This window comes from Drosophila teissieri, chromosome 3R (assembly GCF_016746235.2).
Source record: "Drosophila teissieri strain GT53w chromosome 3R, Prin_Dtei_1.1, whole genome shotgun sequence".
Taxonomy (NCBI): domain Eukaryota; kingdom Metazoa; phylum Arthropoda; class Insecta; order Diptera; family Drosophilidae; genus Drosophila; species Drosophila teissieri.
Window position 1 is genome coordinate 29102791 of NC_053032.1, and position 14108 is coordinate 29116898.

The 14108-nt window shown below is 47.1% G+C and overlaps 4 protein-coding genes across 5 annotated transcripts in view; 3 read left to right on the plus strand and 1 right to left on the minus strand.

The window, feature by feature from the left end:
• The window catches only part of LOC122622706 (nuclear receptor coactivator 6), a 45198-nt gene extending 40286 nt beyond the window's left edge, over positions 1 to 4912 (plus strand). The window contains exons 7-9 of the mRNA XM_043801361.1: positions 83 to 181; positions 243 to 381; positions 436 to 4912. Of these exons, the coding sequence (XP_043657296.1) occupies positions 83 to 181; positions 243 to 381; positions 436 to 2634 (2437 nt within the window). The 3' untranslated portion in view covers positions 2635 to 4912. The remainder of the gene's footprint in view (positions 1 to 82; positions 182 to 242; positions 382 to 435) is intronic.
• Positions 4913 to 5055: 143 nt separating this feature from the next.
• LOC122622709 (endoplasmic reticulum mannosyl-oligosaccharide 1,2-alpha-mannosidase) lies at positions 5056 to 8670 on the minus strand. The gene is made up of 6 exons (XM_043801365.1): positions 8267 to 8670; positions 7909 to 8181; positions 7261 to 7741; positions 6845 to 7185; positions 6604 to 6791; positions 5056 to 6454 (listed from the first exon to the last, which is right to left on the minus strand). The coding sequence occupies exons 1-6, from the start codon at positions 8351 to 8353 to the stop codon at positions 5800 to 5802; spliced, it is 2025 nt and encodes a 674-aa protein (XP_043657300.1). The 5' UTR covers positions 8354 to 8670; the 3' UTR covers positions 5056 to 5799.
• Positions 8671 to 8850: 180 nt separating this feature from the next.
• LOC122622711 (pyruvate dehydrogenase E1 component subunit beta, mitochondrial) lies at positions 8851 to 12009 on the plus strand. 2 transcript variants are annotated; one of them, XM_043801367.1, is made up of 6 exons: positions 8857 to 8991; positions 9061 to 9301; positions 9846 to 10007; positions 10907 to 11318; positions 11382 to 11501; positions 11561 to 12009. In XM_043801367.1, the coding sequence occupies exons 2-6, from the start codon at positions 9110 to 9112 to the stop codon at positions 11770 to 11772; spliced, it is 1098 nt and encodes a 365-aa protein (XP_043657302.1). In that variant the 5' UTR covers positions 8857 to 8991; positions 9061 to 9109; the 3' UTR covers positions 11773 to 12009. The 2 variants fall into 2 exon arrangements, with proteins under 2 accessions (XP_043657303.1, XP_043657302.1); XM_043801368.1 differs by lacking the exons at positions 10907 to 11318; positions 11382 to 11501; positions 11561 to 12009 and adding an exon at positions 10281 to 10799 and having other exon boundaries at positions 8851 to 8991.
• A 172-nt stretch (positions 12010 to 12181) lies between these two features.
• On the plus strand, positions 12182 to 14106 carry LOC122622710 (beclin 1-associated autophagy-related key regulator). The gene is made up of 3 exons (XM_043801366.1): positions 12182 to 12590; positions 12653 to 13704; positions 13764 to 14106. Exons 1-3 carry the CDS (start codon positions 12286 to 12288, stop codon positions 13916 to 13918), a joined length of 1512 nt encoding a protein of 503 aa, XP_043657301.1. The 5' UTR covers positions 12182 to 12285; the 3' UTR covers positions 13919 to 14106.
• Positions 14107 to 14108: the final 2 nt, after the last annotated feature.

Genomic DNA, 14108 nt, shown 5'->3' on the forward strand with positions numbered 1-14108 from the left:
CGATTTCTCGTAAAGCGGCCAACTGGATTGCAGATATAGCAACGCACCATCGAGCTACTTACTAATTCTGGTTTTTTCGCAGATTCGTGCGCCAACTGGAGGTCGATCAGGAGAGCTGTCTGAAGCCGGATTATGTGAAGCCTTTCCGCACAAAGGATGAGGCTGTAAAAAGGCTAATAAGGTATAAAGCTGCTTAACATAATGAATAAGTGAACGCATTGCTAACATTTTTTACTTTTTAGATATCATTGCATGCATGAGAACGACGTAGAGCTGCCTTCTGACGAAGACGAGGAGTTTGAGTCCACTGCTCTGGAATTCCAGGACAAATTCCGTCAACTAAACGGAAAGTTCCAGGAAATTCTGATGCAGGAGTCAACGGTAAGATGAAACTTTGACTTACTCGCATTTGATCTAATCGTTTATTAATTACAGCTGCCACACCGAACTTCTGAGATACTACAAATGCAGCAGCTTATGATCGATGATCTAAAGGGCGAGATTAATGAAATTCGAACCGCTGAAAAGGAGTTGGAGCAGCAGCTGAAGGAGGAGCAGAATGGCGAAAAAGCGACGGCGGAAAGCGATGTCCTGTCGGAGGCGAAAGTTAAGGAGGAGATCAAACAGGAACCATTGGATAAGTCTGCCCAACCAGACGGCGTTGTCGACAAATTTGATTTACTGAAAAACAGCGCTGATGTCAACAAAGCATTCAGCAAGTCGCAGCCACAGCAGTCTACTACAGTAAAGCAAGAGGAAGGCAACGATGCTGGGGAACCTTCTGTAAACGGAACTGTGAAGAGCGAAGGTCACGATAAGGAGTCTTCGAAATACATTAAGAAGGACTACGACAACTTCGACATCGAGTCTGAACTCACGACGAGCTTCATCATGAAAAAGGTGGAGAACAAGGCGGCTTTGGCGAAGAGTGCTGAGAATCGGTACCAGGAAAGAAGTATGATGGACCAACAGCAGCAGCAACATATCAAAGCCAATGGGGGAGATCCCGTAGACCAGGAAGATGGCTGGTACTGCCTGCAAAAGGAGCTTAACCTAATGAATAACGATCATATGCAACAGCCGCAGCAACAACTAAATGGAAACCAGCAGCATCTGCCCATCAATCGACAAACGGCGCCCCAGCAATCGCACTATATGGACAACTCAAATTCTAACAACATGATGGGTAATAGCAACCACATGTCGGATCTGTTCCCCAATGGTTGCATCGACAAGAGCAACCAGAGCACCACCAGCAGCAGCAATAGCAGTTGCGTTAGCGAAAGCCTTGCTGGTTCCAATCCTGTGAAGACTGTCTCCTCATGCAGCGGCCAACGCGAACAGCCGGTGGTCATGGATGCTGAGCAGCAAAACGAGCATCCCGCCATCAGTGAGTTCTTTAGCAGCGATTCGGATGTGCAGAAATCCGTGGAGACACGACTGGAGGCAATGTTTGGGGAGTCACCCGTACACTTGGACGTTAAGAGCAGCAACGATGCCCACGACATTGAGTCTAACCTGGACGAGATATTTGGCGATTCGAAATCGCCAGCTGCCAACCACAAAAGTAAAATGAGCATGTGGGTGCCAGACGCATCATTTATGCAGCAGGCGCCGCAGCAACAGACGTCGCAACCGCAGCAGCAATACGCAGGTCCACAGCAACCATCACAGCAGCAACATCACATCGAACTGAACTGCAACAACAATCCACGCTGGATGCAAAGCATGGAGGCGCACTACAGCGACTTTCTTTCCAGCGGGACTAGCAATGGAGAGCTAGTCAATGGAGGAGAATCGCGAAAAAGGAGCTGGGATAGCCAACTTATGGGCTCTGGCAGTGATATGGAAGATGACAACAGCAGCAAACGCCTTTGCACGGCTTCATCATCCTCCTCTTCATCGCCCATGTCGTCGCAACAGCAACACGTTCAGGTGGCACAGCACGGTCTCTTGGACTCAGACATGTTCCCGCAGATGTTGATGGATCAGCAGCCACATCAGCAACCGCAACAGGTACAGCAGCAACACAACTTTGCCTACGCCAACATAATGGATCAGCAGCAGCAGCAACAGCAACAGCAGCAGCATTTCCAGCATAACCTGCAGCAGCAGATACAACAGCAGCAGCAGATGCATGTGAGCCACATGGGCGGAGCAGCTGTAGTGGCAGGCGGAGAGTACGACGATGACATCAGTCGGCATGTGGCCAGCGCCATCGACAGCATCCTGAATCTGCAGAACAGCGGCGACTCGCTGCAGTTCTCCCTGGGCTCGATCCTTGGCGATAGCATGCTGGACGATCAACGGCAAGCAGGCGCCAATTTGCCCAGCTGCCAGCAGGAGCAGGTGATCCAACGGCGCCGCCATCTGGGCGAGGAGATGAACGACTGTCTGATCAGCGGCGGTGGTTCCACGGTTAGCGGGGTGGCGGACAACAGTAGTAACATACTGCTAGAGCACCACCACCAGCAGCACCAGTTGATGCAGAGCCACCAGCAACAGCCGCACCTGCAGCATCACCACCATCAGAACATGACGCAGGCCCAAGCGCAGCACATGGGGCAGCTGAACGACTTTAGCTGTGTAGCCGGTGGCTTGGACGATCCGGTCAAGTCAATAATGACATCCTGACTTGGAGCCCCAAGCAGCACATCAGCAGCGGAAAATGCCTCGAACAGTCTGATACTAGAGTTTAATGCCACCACCTTGTGAAAAACGGATGATAATAATGACTTCCTGATTGTATAGAAACCCGTCTTAGTTGTCCTTGGTTATTGTTTTACCCCCCGAGTACAACCTTTAATTAGATCTAAGTTGAGTCCGCGTAGCATAAATTGTTTTTACTTATTGTTTGTATTGTTTAGACCAATGTTTTGTACAATATTTGAACAGCCCTCAGATAACCGATTACTTAATGCAAGGGGAAAGAACGAAGAGAGAGAGCGAGGTGAAAGTAATGGCATCTACAATATGGCAGAGCCCCAATAAAGCTAAGAAAGCAATTGACGTGGTGAATTGAAAACTAAACGACGAATAGCATCAAATGCTTCTCACAGAGGTACACTAAATGGAACATAATATAACAAATAACAAATTATATAGCTACAGTAACTAAGAGAAAGCCCCTAGACAATTTATTCAAATGAAACCAAGAAAGTACGTAATATAAAGAAGGGAATGATGGGAATAAACACGCGCAAAATGAATGAAATGAGAGGAAAACGAATTGGTTGTATAACTTAAAATTAAGTTACTTGAAGCAATTCTAAGAAACAATTAAAATCACGTTGCCAATTTTGTTGTCGTTTGAATATCAGGCAGAGCAATTTATCCGCATCCAATCAATTTTTAAAAGCCCAGAAAAAATATATTTATTTACGCATTACGTTGCGAAGGAGTTTTGTAAATAGTTAGAGCAAGCAGCAGTTTCAGTCGCGCCCCAGGAACTGTTCAACAAGATTATAAATATATAGCTAAGCATTTTTAAAAGGATATCATTTCAAGCGCTTCAAGTACGACTGCTTCTGATATTACAGACAAACAAACCAATCAACCTATTGACGTGCTCAATTCGAGAGTAAAGAATATTTCGGCATAGCTACGGGTGTCATTGGCAAGCAAATGCAAAGATCTTAGGGATTAACGAGTACCAACTATGGCAAACTACGAAGCAAACCAAAAGCAGTTCAAAAATCACAATTTTAGCCAATTTAGTTTAAACATTTATAAATTATTGAATCTAATATCTTATACACTTAAACCTAAACCGATCGATTGAAACGAGAAGCTAGCAGTTTTTGAGATGAGGAACCACAGGAAAACAAATAACAACAAATTAACGAATCGTATCAATTGTATCTCGATCTTGCGACAAATCTGACTTGTGATTTGTGCCACGTTTTAAATATAGATGTCTGATTAGCTTGTAAACATACATAATAATAAATACGATTAAAGTCTATACAGAAACCCACACTCAGTAAGCCACTACGAAGTTTATCCAAAACGAATCGCGAATCGCGAGGCGCGGAAGCAATTGTAAATGTTTGACGTGGGGAGGGCGGGCGCCACGCATCAATTACATACCAATTACAATACTAACTACTACTTTAATACCACCACTAACACACCTACTACGATACGTACTACCGTGGACGGATTGCTTGTATTACGTGTAGTCTGTAAGGGAACTTCGAGAGGTACCATATTTTAAGATGTGCTTCGTTTATTCAGGCCACCCATCCATGACCCCTGACCCCCATGAACCTGAACACCAACCATACCCATAACCGTAACTGTAACCATGAACTATCCCGCAAAGCATTGTCTCCCACCTGCCCAGCGTCCCGTCTGAGTTGCATGATCTTGTATTTCTATTTTGAAACTTTCTAGTTATTATTCAAAGACAACCACTTTCGTGTAAAAATGTATATGTAATAGCATAATTTAAGTTGGCAACCCAAAACTGAATAAACCTAACTCTACTGTTAGTTTACTAATGCGAATTGTTTTAAGTTGTATTTAGAACAAAATCGAAATCAAACTCAGAACTCAAATCGGTCGCCCCTCCCGCAACCAACTTTCCACAATAACAAAACGCAGTGTCGTCACTTGAATTGTTCAGCTAAATGTGTCTAAATGTAATTAAACATAAAGAGAAAACTAAAGATTTTTAAACAAACATTGTGAGTTTTATTAACCATCATCAGCATAGGGAGAGAGAGGACAGCAAAGGAAACAAACAACTTTAATATTTGATAGTTTATTAAGCCCATCCATTCATAGTCGTCATAAACATTAAGTACATAAAAGAAAAACCAACAAAAGATTCAATATAAATCTCACTGAAACGCAACAAACCGAAAACCCAACTGAAAATGAAAACTAAATAAAAGGAAATGCAATTAAAGTTCATGCATTTGCGTTTGTACTGGGTGAAATGTTCTTAGGAAAATAAAGAAAATTCCATACAATTTTAAAAACACTTGTATTTTATTATTGGCTCCGTTCTTAATTCACAGGCTGCCTGTGGGATCGAAAATGTTCTGGTCATTTCCATTGAGATTCGTTTATTCGGTACCTTTAAGATTACACACAAATCGACTTTGTGCTGAGTGCAACTGATTCCTATTATCATGCTAAAATAAACATACACGTTTTACTACCATAGATTACAAGGTTAAAACCTGCTGGCGGATTCGATTGATGCTAGTGTCCTAAAAAGGGGTTAGCAATGCCCCAATATCGTGTTACAATACGTGCTTATAGTAGGAAATAAATAATTACAAAATAACAATTATCAGTACACAGAATATTATACAATCGGTTTCTACCGATTTTCAAATGACATGTTAAATAGGAAGATGGGATGATTCGCTTTAAATCCCTGGGGCGACAAACGCAGCTTTTTGTTGATGCAACCTCAAATTTAACAGCTCGCAAAGGTAGTGGATTAAGATAACTGGCCTTCTATATATAGACTTAGTAAGTATGTTAAATGATTCTTGCTAGCAGAGGTCTGGCGTTAAAAATTTGATATTGCACCCTAATTTGTTGCCCCAGGGGTTACAATTTCTTTCCATCGATCCATCCCAATGTTGGGCATTGCTTTATTCGATTGCCAACTGTGCTTTGCGTATCTCTAAGCTTAGCATAGTATTTGGCATTTGCGCTAAATTGCGAATTCGAGTTAAATGATAGTGGCAGCATGAATGCGCCAACTCTATTCGGTTTCCAGTTAGTTTCGCTGACGCAACTAAGTTGCGCTGCCCTCTAATTGCTTTACTTAGGCGGTAGTTAAGTCTTGAGCGGATACACCGGCAGTGGATGGCCCTCCGAATTAAAGACCCATTGCTCCAAGTCGATTTCTTTGCGGTCGTCACTAAACAACAGGTAGAAGTACTTCAGAGTCTCGCTCATCCAAAAGCTTTCCATCAGATCGCGCAGACGCGTGCTTTGAGTGTTCTTTACATTTCCCATCGATGTGTAGCCCGCATTTACTTTAGCGTGAGTCTCAAACGCCTGGAAGATTGTCCAACCCATGTCCTGGTATGTGCGATTGCCAGTTAAGGAGTAGAAGTAATAGAGACTCTCCACAAACTCCGGGCGCAACAGGTTGTGGGCGTCGTTGGGCTTCACATAAATGTCCTGATCGTCTTTTTCGGTTAGCGCAAAATACGAGATCTCAGCAGCCAGATTTGTGGGATTCATCTTGTAGGTCTGATAGCATGTATCCAATAAATCCCTCGCAAGTATGAGGTGCGAGTCTGGCATTCCGTTCTGGTGACCAAGAATCAAAGTGCCCGGCAGATAACACGTAAGATGATCCATTTTCGGCTTGAAGTCTTTGCCATTGATCAGCTCGCCTATGTAAACCCAGTGCTCGCGTGGCGTGCGCCGCATTAACTGAGTTAGAACTCCATCGACTGCTTGCATGTAGTCCAAAATTAGGCTAGAATAATAAAATAAAAATTAAATAAAGTAAATAATGAACAAGTGGTACAACACAGCTGTGGTTGATCGATCTGCTTAATGTTCTAGAGACAAAAGTTCTTTGCGAAATTGAATTTCTGAAATTCAACAACACACTCAAATACGTACTTATCATTATCCTTACGGCCGGTCTGAATCCACTGTTTGAGCAAGTACTCATAGTATGAGTCTCCACGAGCACCAAGGGAAATAGTGGCGTAGTTTCGGAAAGTTCCAGTGTTGGCGTTTATGAATATGGGCACCAAACCATGATTCTTCTCCAGATCATGCACCTTCTCATTTACTTTATGAGCAACCTGATAAGTCAATTATTTTATAGTTAGTTATGGCCCTTATCTGATCTATTTACCTGTTCATAAATGGAAATGTTTGTAGACCGACTTAAATCACGAAACTCTAGCTGAATGGTGGTGACCTCACTGGTGGAGCTATCAGGCGACCACTTGGGCGAATGCGCCGAAAGATCCCCGAGATTCACATCTGAGTAGGGGATATTTGATGGCGATTGAAAGGCGGGAAGTAAGCGGTTGCCCAGCTCTGCTGCCTTGGTCAGAAACATTGTGTCGCCGCTCAGGTGATATGCAGACAACAGTCCGCCCAGGACACGTATGGTGACCTCGAACAGGTTTACATCGCGCTTAGTGTCAAAGCGCAGTGACTGCTCTACCCAGTCGCGTCCTTCCTTGAATTCTGAGTAGATAGAGAAGTGGAAAAGTATTGCCGTTAAATAATGATTTCGTGGACACAAGAATATAGCCAACTTACCATCATCCAGACCCATTATGTACATGGTGTCCAGTGAGTCAACAATGGTTAGTCCCAGACCGAACCACTCGTGGGAATACTGGGAGATGGGCTTCAGGTTGTCGTGCCCCCAGGCATACTTCTTGTAGCCCGCCCAGGAATGCTTGAAGGCGGCCACCACAGCCGACTGTCGTTCATTGGTGGCGCCATGGAAGTGCTGACCCTTGGCCAGAAGGGGCTTGATCTTCTTAAGGTGCTCTTTGAAGCTAACGCCGCCCAGAGTGAGTGGGTTCTTGATTGCTTGCTCGAGCTGCTCGCCCTCGCTTAGCGGCTCTGATGGATCCTGCGCCACGGGCTCCTCTACATTGTTCAGGATGTCGATTCCACCGTTGTCCTGCTCCTTATTATTATCGGGCGGCGGTAAAGCCACGGCTACCGTCTCCGGCAACCGGACCACGTTCTCCGCTGAGTTCGCTTCTCCATAGGCAACTAGCTCATTAAACTGAAATTGATTGGTATTGAGATATCATTAAAAGATTTCACTGGAAGTGTGCCGTATGGGAAATAAATCAAACACCAATAGTCAATTGTGGTGATACGCATGCTATCTTGATAGGCAAACATTGCCGGGCACTTAGGCACTTATCAATTAAGTGGGGGCCTATTTACCTTATCACTAAGCGCCTCCGCCCGGGGTACTTTCTTATCTACCGGAACAGGCGCCGCAGCAGTGTCTTTGGGCACATCCTTATCCACGCCGGGATGATGGTGCGGATTTGGCATGGCCATTTGATATGGCGCCACCTCGGCCTTGATGTCCACATCCTTTAAACTGGCGGCCAGCAGCTGATCGCCACTGAGGCAGAGCAACACCGTCACACAGAATCCGGTGATGCCCAGGATAATGAGGTTCCGCTGACAACGCGGCAGCTGATTCCAAGCCTGAATCGTGGGACAAAAGAGCATACTTAGTATAAGTTCTGTGTTTCTTGAGGATTACCTAGAATTCCACCAGTTGGCTACCTACCCGCCGCAGACTCTTCCTGCCCCGCTCGTCCACCGTCGCCGTTGAGCCCGGCGGGAGTGTGAGCGTTATGTGACCGCTGTCCTTCATTGCGCTTCGCTAAATGCCGTCGCCGGAATTCAGAGTGTGGGAAAGTTGGTTGGGAAATTCCACAGCATTCGCCTCGAATAAAAATCGATTGCTGTGCGCCGCTGGCAGCGGAGGAATTGGAGCTAACTAGCCAACGTTGGTCCAACTGTTACCTCCTTCACTCACTAATCATCTCTATACGTGCCAGTGCATTAATTTATATATGCTAATTCTGGTCCCCACTACGCGGAATTACAAATAAGAAATTCTAAAATTATTTTACGAGAGCTGCATTTTTGGAGCTGCTCGAACCAGTGCTGCCAACTCGCTGTTCAACAGTCTGGCCAAATCCGATCTTGGGACTACCTGCCAATAAGATTATTTGTTTAGTCCCGAAATATGTTTCAAATAAAAACCAATTAAACGAAATCGTGGCTAATACTCGAATAGCCAAATTAATACAAAGTAACCAATACTTTCGAAATTCCAGCTACGAATGTAGCCAAATTTAGATACAGTTAGCATGGCCAACACTAGTCGCATTTCACAGTGATTTCTTTGGCATCCCTGGTAAGCTTCCAAGTGTGCCCACAATTTGGCATACAAGTGGTCACATCTGGTCACACCGCATTTTCACATCAAAATTTCGACGGAAGTCGGTGCGTAAAACCATAGCCCATTTTTAGTTAGATAATAGCATTTAAAACCCAAAAAAATAACACCTGCAGCCGGCTACGATACCGATATACCCATAGGAAAGCGAACCGCAAACCGACGATGCTCCGAACCCGACTCATCCAGGCGGCCAGCTCCGCCCAGCGAGCGTTCTCCACCAGCCAGAAGGCCCTGGCGGCCAAGCAGATGACCGTGCGGGATGCCCTCAACAGCGCGTTGGACGATGAGCTTGCTCGCGATGACCGCGTCTTCATCCTGGGCGAAGAGGTGGCCCAGTACGATGGTGCCTACAAGGTGAGATCTCGGACTTTTTCCTACCCCTGCTCGATTACGTAAACACCAAGCAGGCGGTTGCGACGACGACGACGACAGCTGATGCAGGTGTCCAAGATGGGGGAAGTCGGTGGTCAGCGGGGTGATATATGCGTGCTATGTGTAACTACTGATAGTGATTCCGAACAGGTCGGCGCGAATGCGAATGCGTGATCGAAATTAGCAAGGTCACGCAGAATGTGTGTGACCGACTGTCTGCTGATAATATAGATTGCCCCATAAAACCATAAAACAGCGATTTGTTTACCCATCTGTGGATGGTTCGATTTCCGGCGTAATGGATTAATTCAAACTATAAATGTGGGAGCTACGAGGCTAGTTATTCAGAAATATTGGTGTAATCTTGGTTAAAGTGTTATCAGTTTGGAAAGTTTTACAAGCAGATAATGTAGTGTTCGTGAATCCAAACAACCGACAATGTTCCATTCCGTCCCGAATTCGCACACTTTTATCCATATATTGCCAGTATCCTTACATTTTTTAAATCATTTTATGCCCTTTTTAGGTTTCCCGTGGACTGTGGAAGAAGTACGGCGACAAGCGCGTCATCGACACGCCAATCACAGAGATGGGCTTCGCCGGCATCGCCGTTGGAGCTGCCATGGCCGGTCTGCGTCCCGTGTGCGAGTTCATGACCTGGAACTTCTCCATGCAGGCTATCGATCACGTGAGTTTCTCTCATCCTTGTCCTAAGAACCACTCCCCGCACTCCAGCAGTAGGCTAACTACTCATATTATCTCATTGCCAACAAAACGTAAACCAAAAGAAGAACACGACAATCCAATCCAAATGCCCCACAACTCCAACAGCTAGCTAATAGACCAATTCAAGTGCAATATGCCGCGGCGCCTAATGGGATAATATGGGTGGATTAGCTCCTGCCCCAAGTCATAGATCGGACCTCACTAATCCCCACCCATATTATCCAATTACGTGCAGGCAAAGATACTCGATTGCGCCAAGCCGCCAGTCGGAGATCGCCCTCTGCCAATAAGCCACATAATTGAAAGCCCACGCTCAACCTGGCTGAATGAGATCAACGACATCCTGCACAGAGATCGAGTCGGCGAGGTGATTGCGCCGCCGCTGGACAAGAGCAAGTCCGACAAGATGGAGGCGGCTCGCCTCATCGTCATCCGGCGACGCAAGATGAAGAAGCACAAGCTAAAGAAGCTGCGCCGCAAGATGAAGTTCGAGTGGGCCAAGGTGCGCCAACGTCGCGAGATGCGCAAGGAGAAGGCCTTCCAGGCCAAGCTGATGTCCCAGATCAAGCAGGCGGAGGCATTCAGTGCGGAGCAGCACGTGGCGGAGATCCTGCGGCAGGCCAACGAGACGCCGCTGCCGCGTTTCTGGAAGGGACGCCGCCTGCCAGCATTTATCATTAAGCAGAAACTAGGCATTAAGTAAAGATCGATATGGAAGACAGCGGAGTGCATCAAATAAAGCGTATTAACTTGACTTGGTGAATTTGCAGTTGAAGGCAGCATTATTACATTTACATCTTAACACGTCCTTCGTTTACTTTATTCTATGTTACTATATCTGTTTAAAAATCCAAACCTTAGATAATCAACTCCGCGGCCAAGACCTTCTACATGTCCGCCGGCGCCGTCAACGTGCCCATTGTGTTCCGTGGTCCCAATGGTGCCGCTTCCGGTGTTGCAGCCCAGCACTCTCAGTGCTTCGCCGCCTGGTACGCCCACTGCCCCGGCCTGAAAGTCATCTCGCCTTACGATTCCGAGGATGCCCGTGGTTTGTTGAAGGCCGCCATCCGTGATCCCGATCCCGTGGTCTTCCTGGAGAATGAGCTGGTCTACGGCACGGCTTTCCCTGTGGACGATAAGGTCGCCGACAAGGACTTCGTGGTGCCCATCGGCAAAGCCAAGATCATGCGGCCGGGCAAGGACATAACCCTGGTGGCGCATTCCAAGGCGGTGGAGACATCGCTTCTGGCGGCTGCTGAGCTTGCCAAGAAGGGTAAGGCACCGTTTTATTTTGAATGACGTGGAAAGCAGCTAACCTCCTTTATTACATGTTCAGGCATTGAGGCTGAGGTCATTAACCTGCGCTCCATTCGTCCCCTGGACACGGCGACCATCTTCGCCTCTGTACGAAAGACCCACCATCTGGTAACCGTGGAGAACGGCTGGCCCCAGCACGGTGAGTGACAAAAGCAGCTGTTTGAAAGCCCAGCGATTTCTAAATATGCATCCTCTTAGGCGTTGGAGCTGAGATCTGCGCCCGTATCATGGAGGACCAGACCTTCTTCGAACTGGACGCCCCCGTGTGGCGCTGTGCCGGCGTGGATGTGCCCATGCCCTATGCCAAGACGCTGGAGGCGCACGCCCTGCCCCGCGTGCAGGATCTGGTGGATGCGGTCCTTAAGGTCTTGGGAGGCAAGGCGGGCAAGGCCGTTGCCGCCAACAAGTAGGAACCCACGACTAGCCGCACGATCGGAATCAACGTACTAACTAAATTAATAATCCTTGTCGAAACGCTGCCTCTGGTCTAACCGAGCTGCCTCCCATAATAGTGCACCGAACTGGAAATTGAATGATCTGAAAATTAAGCACCACCGCTTTCGGGTTTTGTTTAGTTTTCCGACGTTCTAGTTTAATTATTTGGTTATAGAAATCTCTTGTGAAAAATAAACGAAAACATAAAAATATTCTAAGTGGGTGTTTAATATTTTAATATATTTAAATGATTTAATACCCAGATGTTTAAAACCCTAATTCTTATCGTTACTGTTTGTAGTTTGAAATGTGCGCGCAACCAATGAAAACTCGTTTGCTATTGAACGCTGTCCAACACTGACGACAGCTCTTTTTCCGATACCGGCCTATCGTTCTGCAATAGGTGTCCTGGTATCGATAACGATAATAACAAAGTTAACAATAACAAAAGATATAACATAATAAATAATTGCAATGCTCTGGCTGTAATGGCAAACAGCTCCAGCTCCGACGAAAGCTGCAAGGCCCCCGACAACTTTCGCATCTCGAGCGCCTCCACAAACGGCGAGGACGAGGAATCAGATGTCGCAGGATACACAACAAAGCGCAGGCCAACGACAACGACGAAGGAACTCCTAAAGGATGCGAACGCAAAGGATAGGAGCGCCACCACGGGATTGGGCGCCCACATGCGGTGCCCACTGTGCCACAGCTGCAGCGCCAGCCGATTCCACTGTCGCAATTGCGTCAGAAACGGAAACATTACTCACAGCCAGGCGGAAAGGCCCGAAAGGTTTGCCCACCCACCTTATCTAAACAACACATGTAAACTGAATCGATCTTACAATATTTCAGCCTAACGGAGAAGCAGCAACGCTACATCAACCTGCAGGCGGGCCTTAAGACCTTCAGCACGCGCTACGAACGCCTTATCGGGCAGCACCGCTCCAATGAGGATCGCCTGATGGCCATCAAGGCCAAGCGAAAGCAACTGGAGCTCCTACAGCAACTGATCACCGGCACGGGACAGAGACTGCGCGTCCTCGGCGAGCGACGTGATGAATTGCGTCGCGCCAATGCCGAGAAGCGAAAGAATCTACCCAAATACCCGGACAAGGTCAAGATGCTCGAAAACTATGTGCTGGACAGAGTGGAGAAAATAGAGAAACTCAGGGAGACCCACCTGGGACTCCTGGACAGCATAAAGCAGGCAGCACGTCGCAGCATACAGCAGCTGGTCACCTATGTGTTTCCCATAGCCGAGGTGGTCCTCAAGGAGGAGCAGCAGAGGCGGGCCAGTGTTGAGCGCACCGAGGAGGCGGAAACCATAGCGGCGCTGGCCGATGCCAAGAATACATCTTACATACGCGGCAAATGGGTTTTTCATGGCAGTGGGATCAGTGAAGTTCAATACAGGATTGTGGGTCCTTCGTTGCCAGCCAATGGCGACTATACTGCCTACCTGGACTGGCTTGCGGACAACAAGGATGACGTTCCCAAGGCCACCGCTAACGAGATTACGCCGAGCAGGTTCGAAGCCTACCGCATTGTGGGCGCTCTTACCTACACGGCGCAGCTGACGCAGTTGCTCAGCTTCTACCTGAACGTTCGGCTGCCACATAAGATCGCTTATGGGGACTTCTGCCGTAAGCTGCTAAACGAGGAGCAGTTCCGGCGCAAAATCTCGCGCCTCAACTCCAATATCATGTATCTGGCTTACACGCAGCAGGTGAAGTTGCGTGCGCTTATCGAACAGCACACGCTGGAAAACCTACTGGCCATCCTCGATCTGGAGCGCAGCGACTTGGGTCGATACGGCCATCTGGATGTGACCAATGCGCCACTCATGAAGTCAGTGGATTCCCTACTGATCGGCATCGAAACGGCCACGGAATCGGAATCAGAGGGTGAGTTGGTTTAGCACATTGAAGGGAATCATCTTTTAAGACTGATAACACCTTTCCAGACGAAAACTCCCTGCGCATGGACTGGGAGGCGGTGCCCAGCCTGACTCCGCAGCCGGAGCTGGCGGATCCCAATCTGATGCCGGCGGCCAACCAGCAGTCTACCATCGCCTTCGTGCGAATGGCGGCCACATCGGTGCTGCGCTGGATAAAATGATCGCTGACCAACAGCCGCCCGATCCTTCGGCTATATCATCATGATACACACGTGTTATCTTTTACAAATTAGAATAAGTAATCGTTTCTGTGACGGCGCAGTCGCTGGTTTTAGCGTTATCCTTTGGTTTACAGAACTAATTTTGTATCAATTATATATACATATATATTCGCTGTGTGTAAAGAAAATG

What these genes read in the sequence shown, in the direction of transcription:
- LOC122622709 (XM_043801365.1), bottom strand. Translation starts at nt 8,353, where the DNA reads ATGAAGGACAGCGGTCACATAACGCTCACACTCCCGCCGGGCTCAACG. An exon ending in ACATTTCCATTTATGAACAG is followed by an intron (nt 6,792 to 6,844) that starts GTAAATAGATCA and finishes TTGACTTATCAG; the next exon opens with GTTGCTCATAAAGTAAATGA. An exon ending in GGCCGTAAGGATAATGATAA is followed by an intron (nt 6,455 to 6,603) that starts GTACGTATTTGA and finishes TTATTATTCTAG; the next exon opens with CCTAATTTTGGACTACATGC.
- LOC122622711 (XM_043801367.1), top strand. Translation starts at nt 9,110, where the DNA reads ATGCTCCGAACCCGACTCATCCAGGCGGCCAGCTCCGCCCAGCGAGCG. An exon ending in AGTACGATGGTGCCTACAAG is followed by an intron (nt 9,302 to 9,845) that starts GTGAGATCTCGG and finishes TGCCCTTTTTAG; the next exon opens with GTTTCCCGTGGACTGTGGAA. An exon ending in CCATGCAGGCTATCGATCAC is followed by an intron (nt 10,008 to 10,906) that starts GTGAGTTTCTCT and finishes TCCAAACCTTAG; the next exon opens with ATAATCAACTCCGCGGCCAA.
- LOC122622710 (XM_043801366.1), top strand. Translation starts at nt 12,286, where the DNA reads ATGGCAAACAGCTCCAGCTCCGACGAAAGCTGCAAGGCCCCCGACAAC. An exon ending in CAGGCGGAAAGGCCCGAAAG is followed by an intron (nt 12,591 to 12,652) that starts GTTTGCCCACCC and finishes ACAATATTTCAG; the next exon opens with CCTAACGGAGAAGCAGCAAC. An exon ending in CACGGAATCGGAATCAGAGG is followed by an intron (nt 13,705 to 13,763) that starts GTGAGTTGGTTT and finishes ACACCTTTCCAG; the next exon opens with ACGAAAACTCCCTGCGCATG.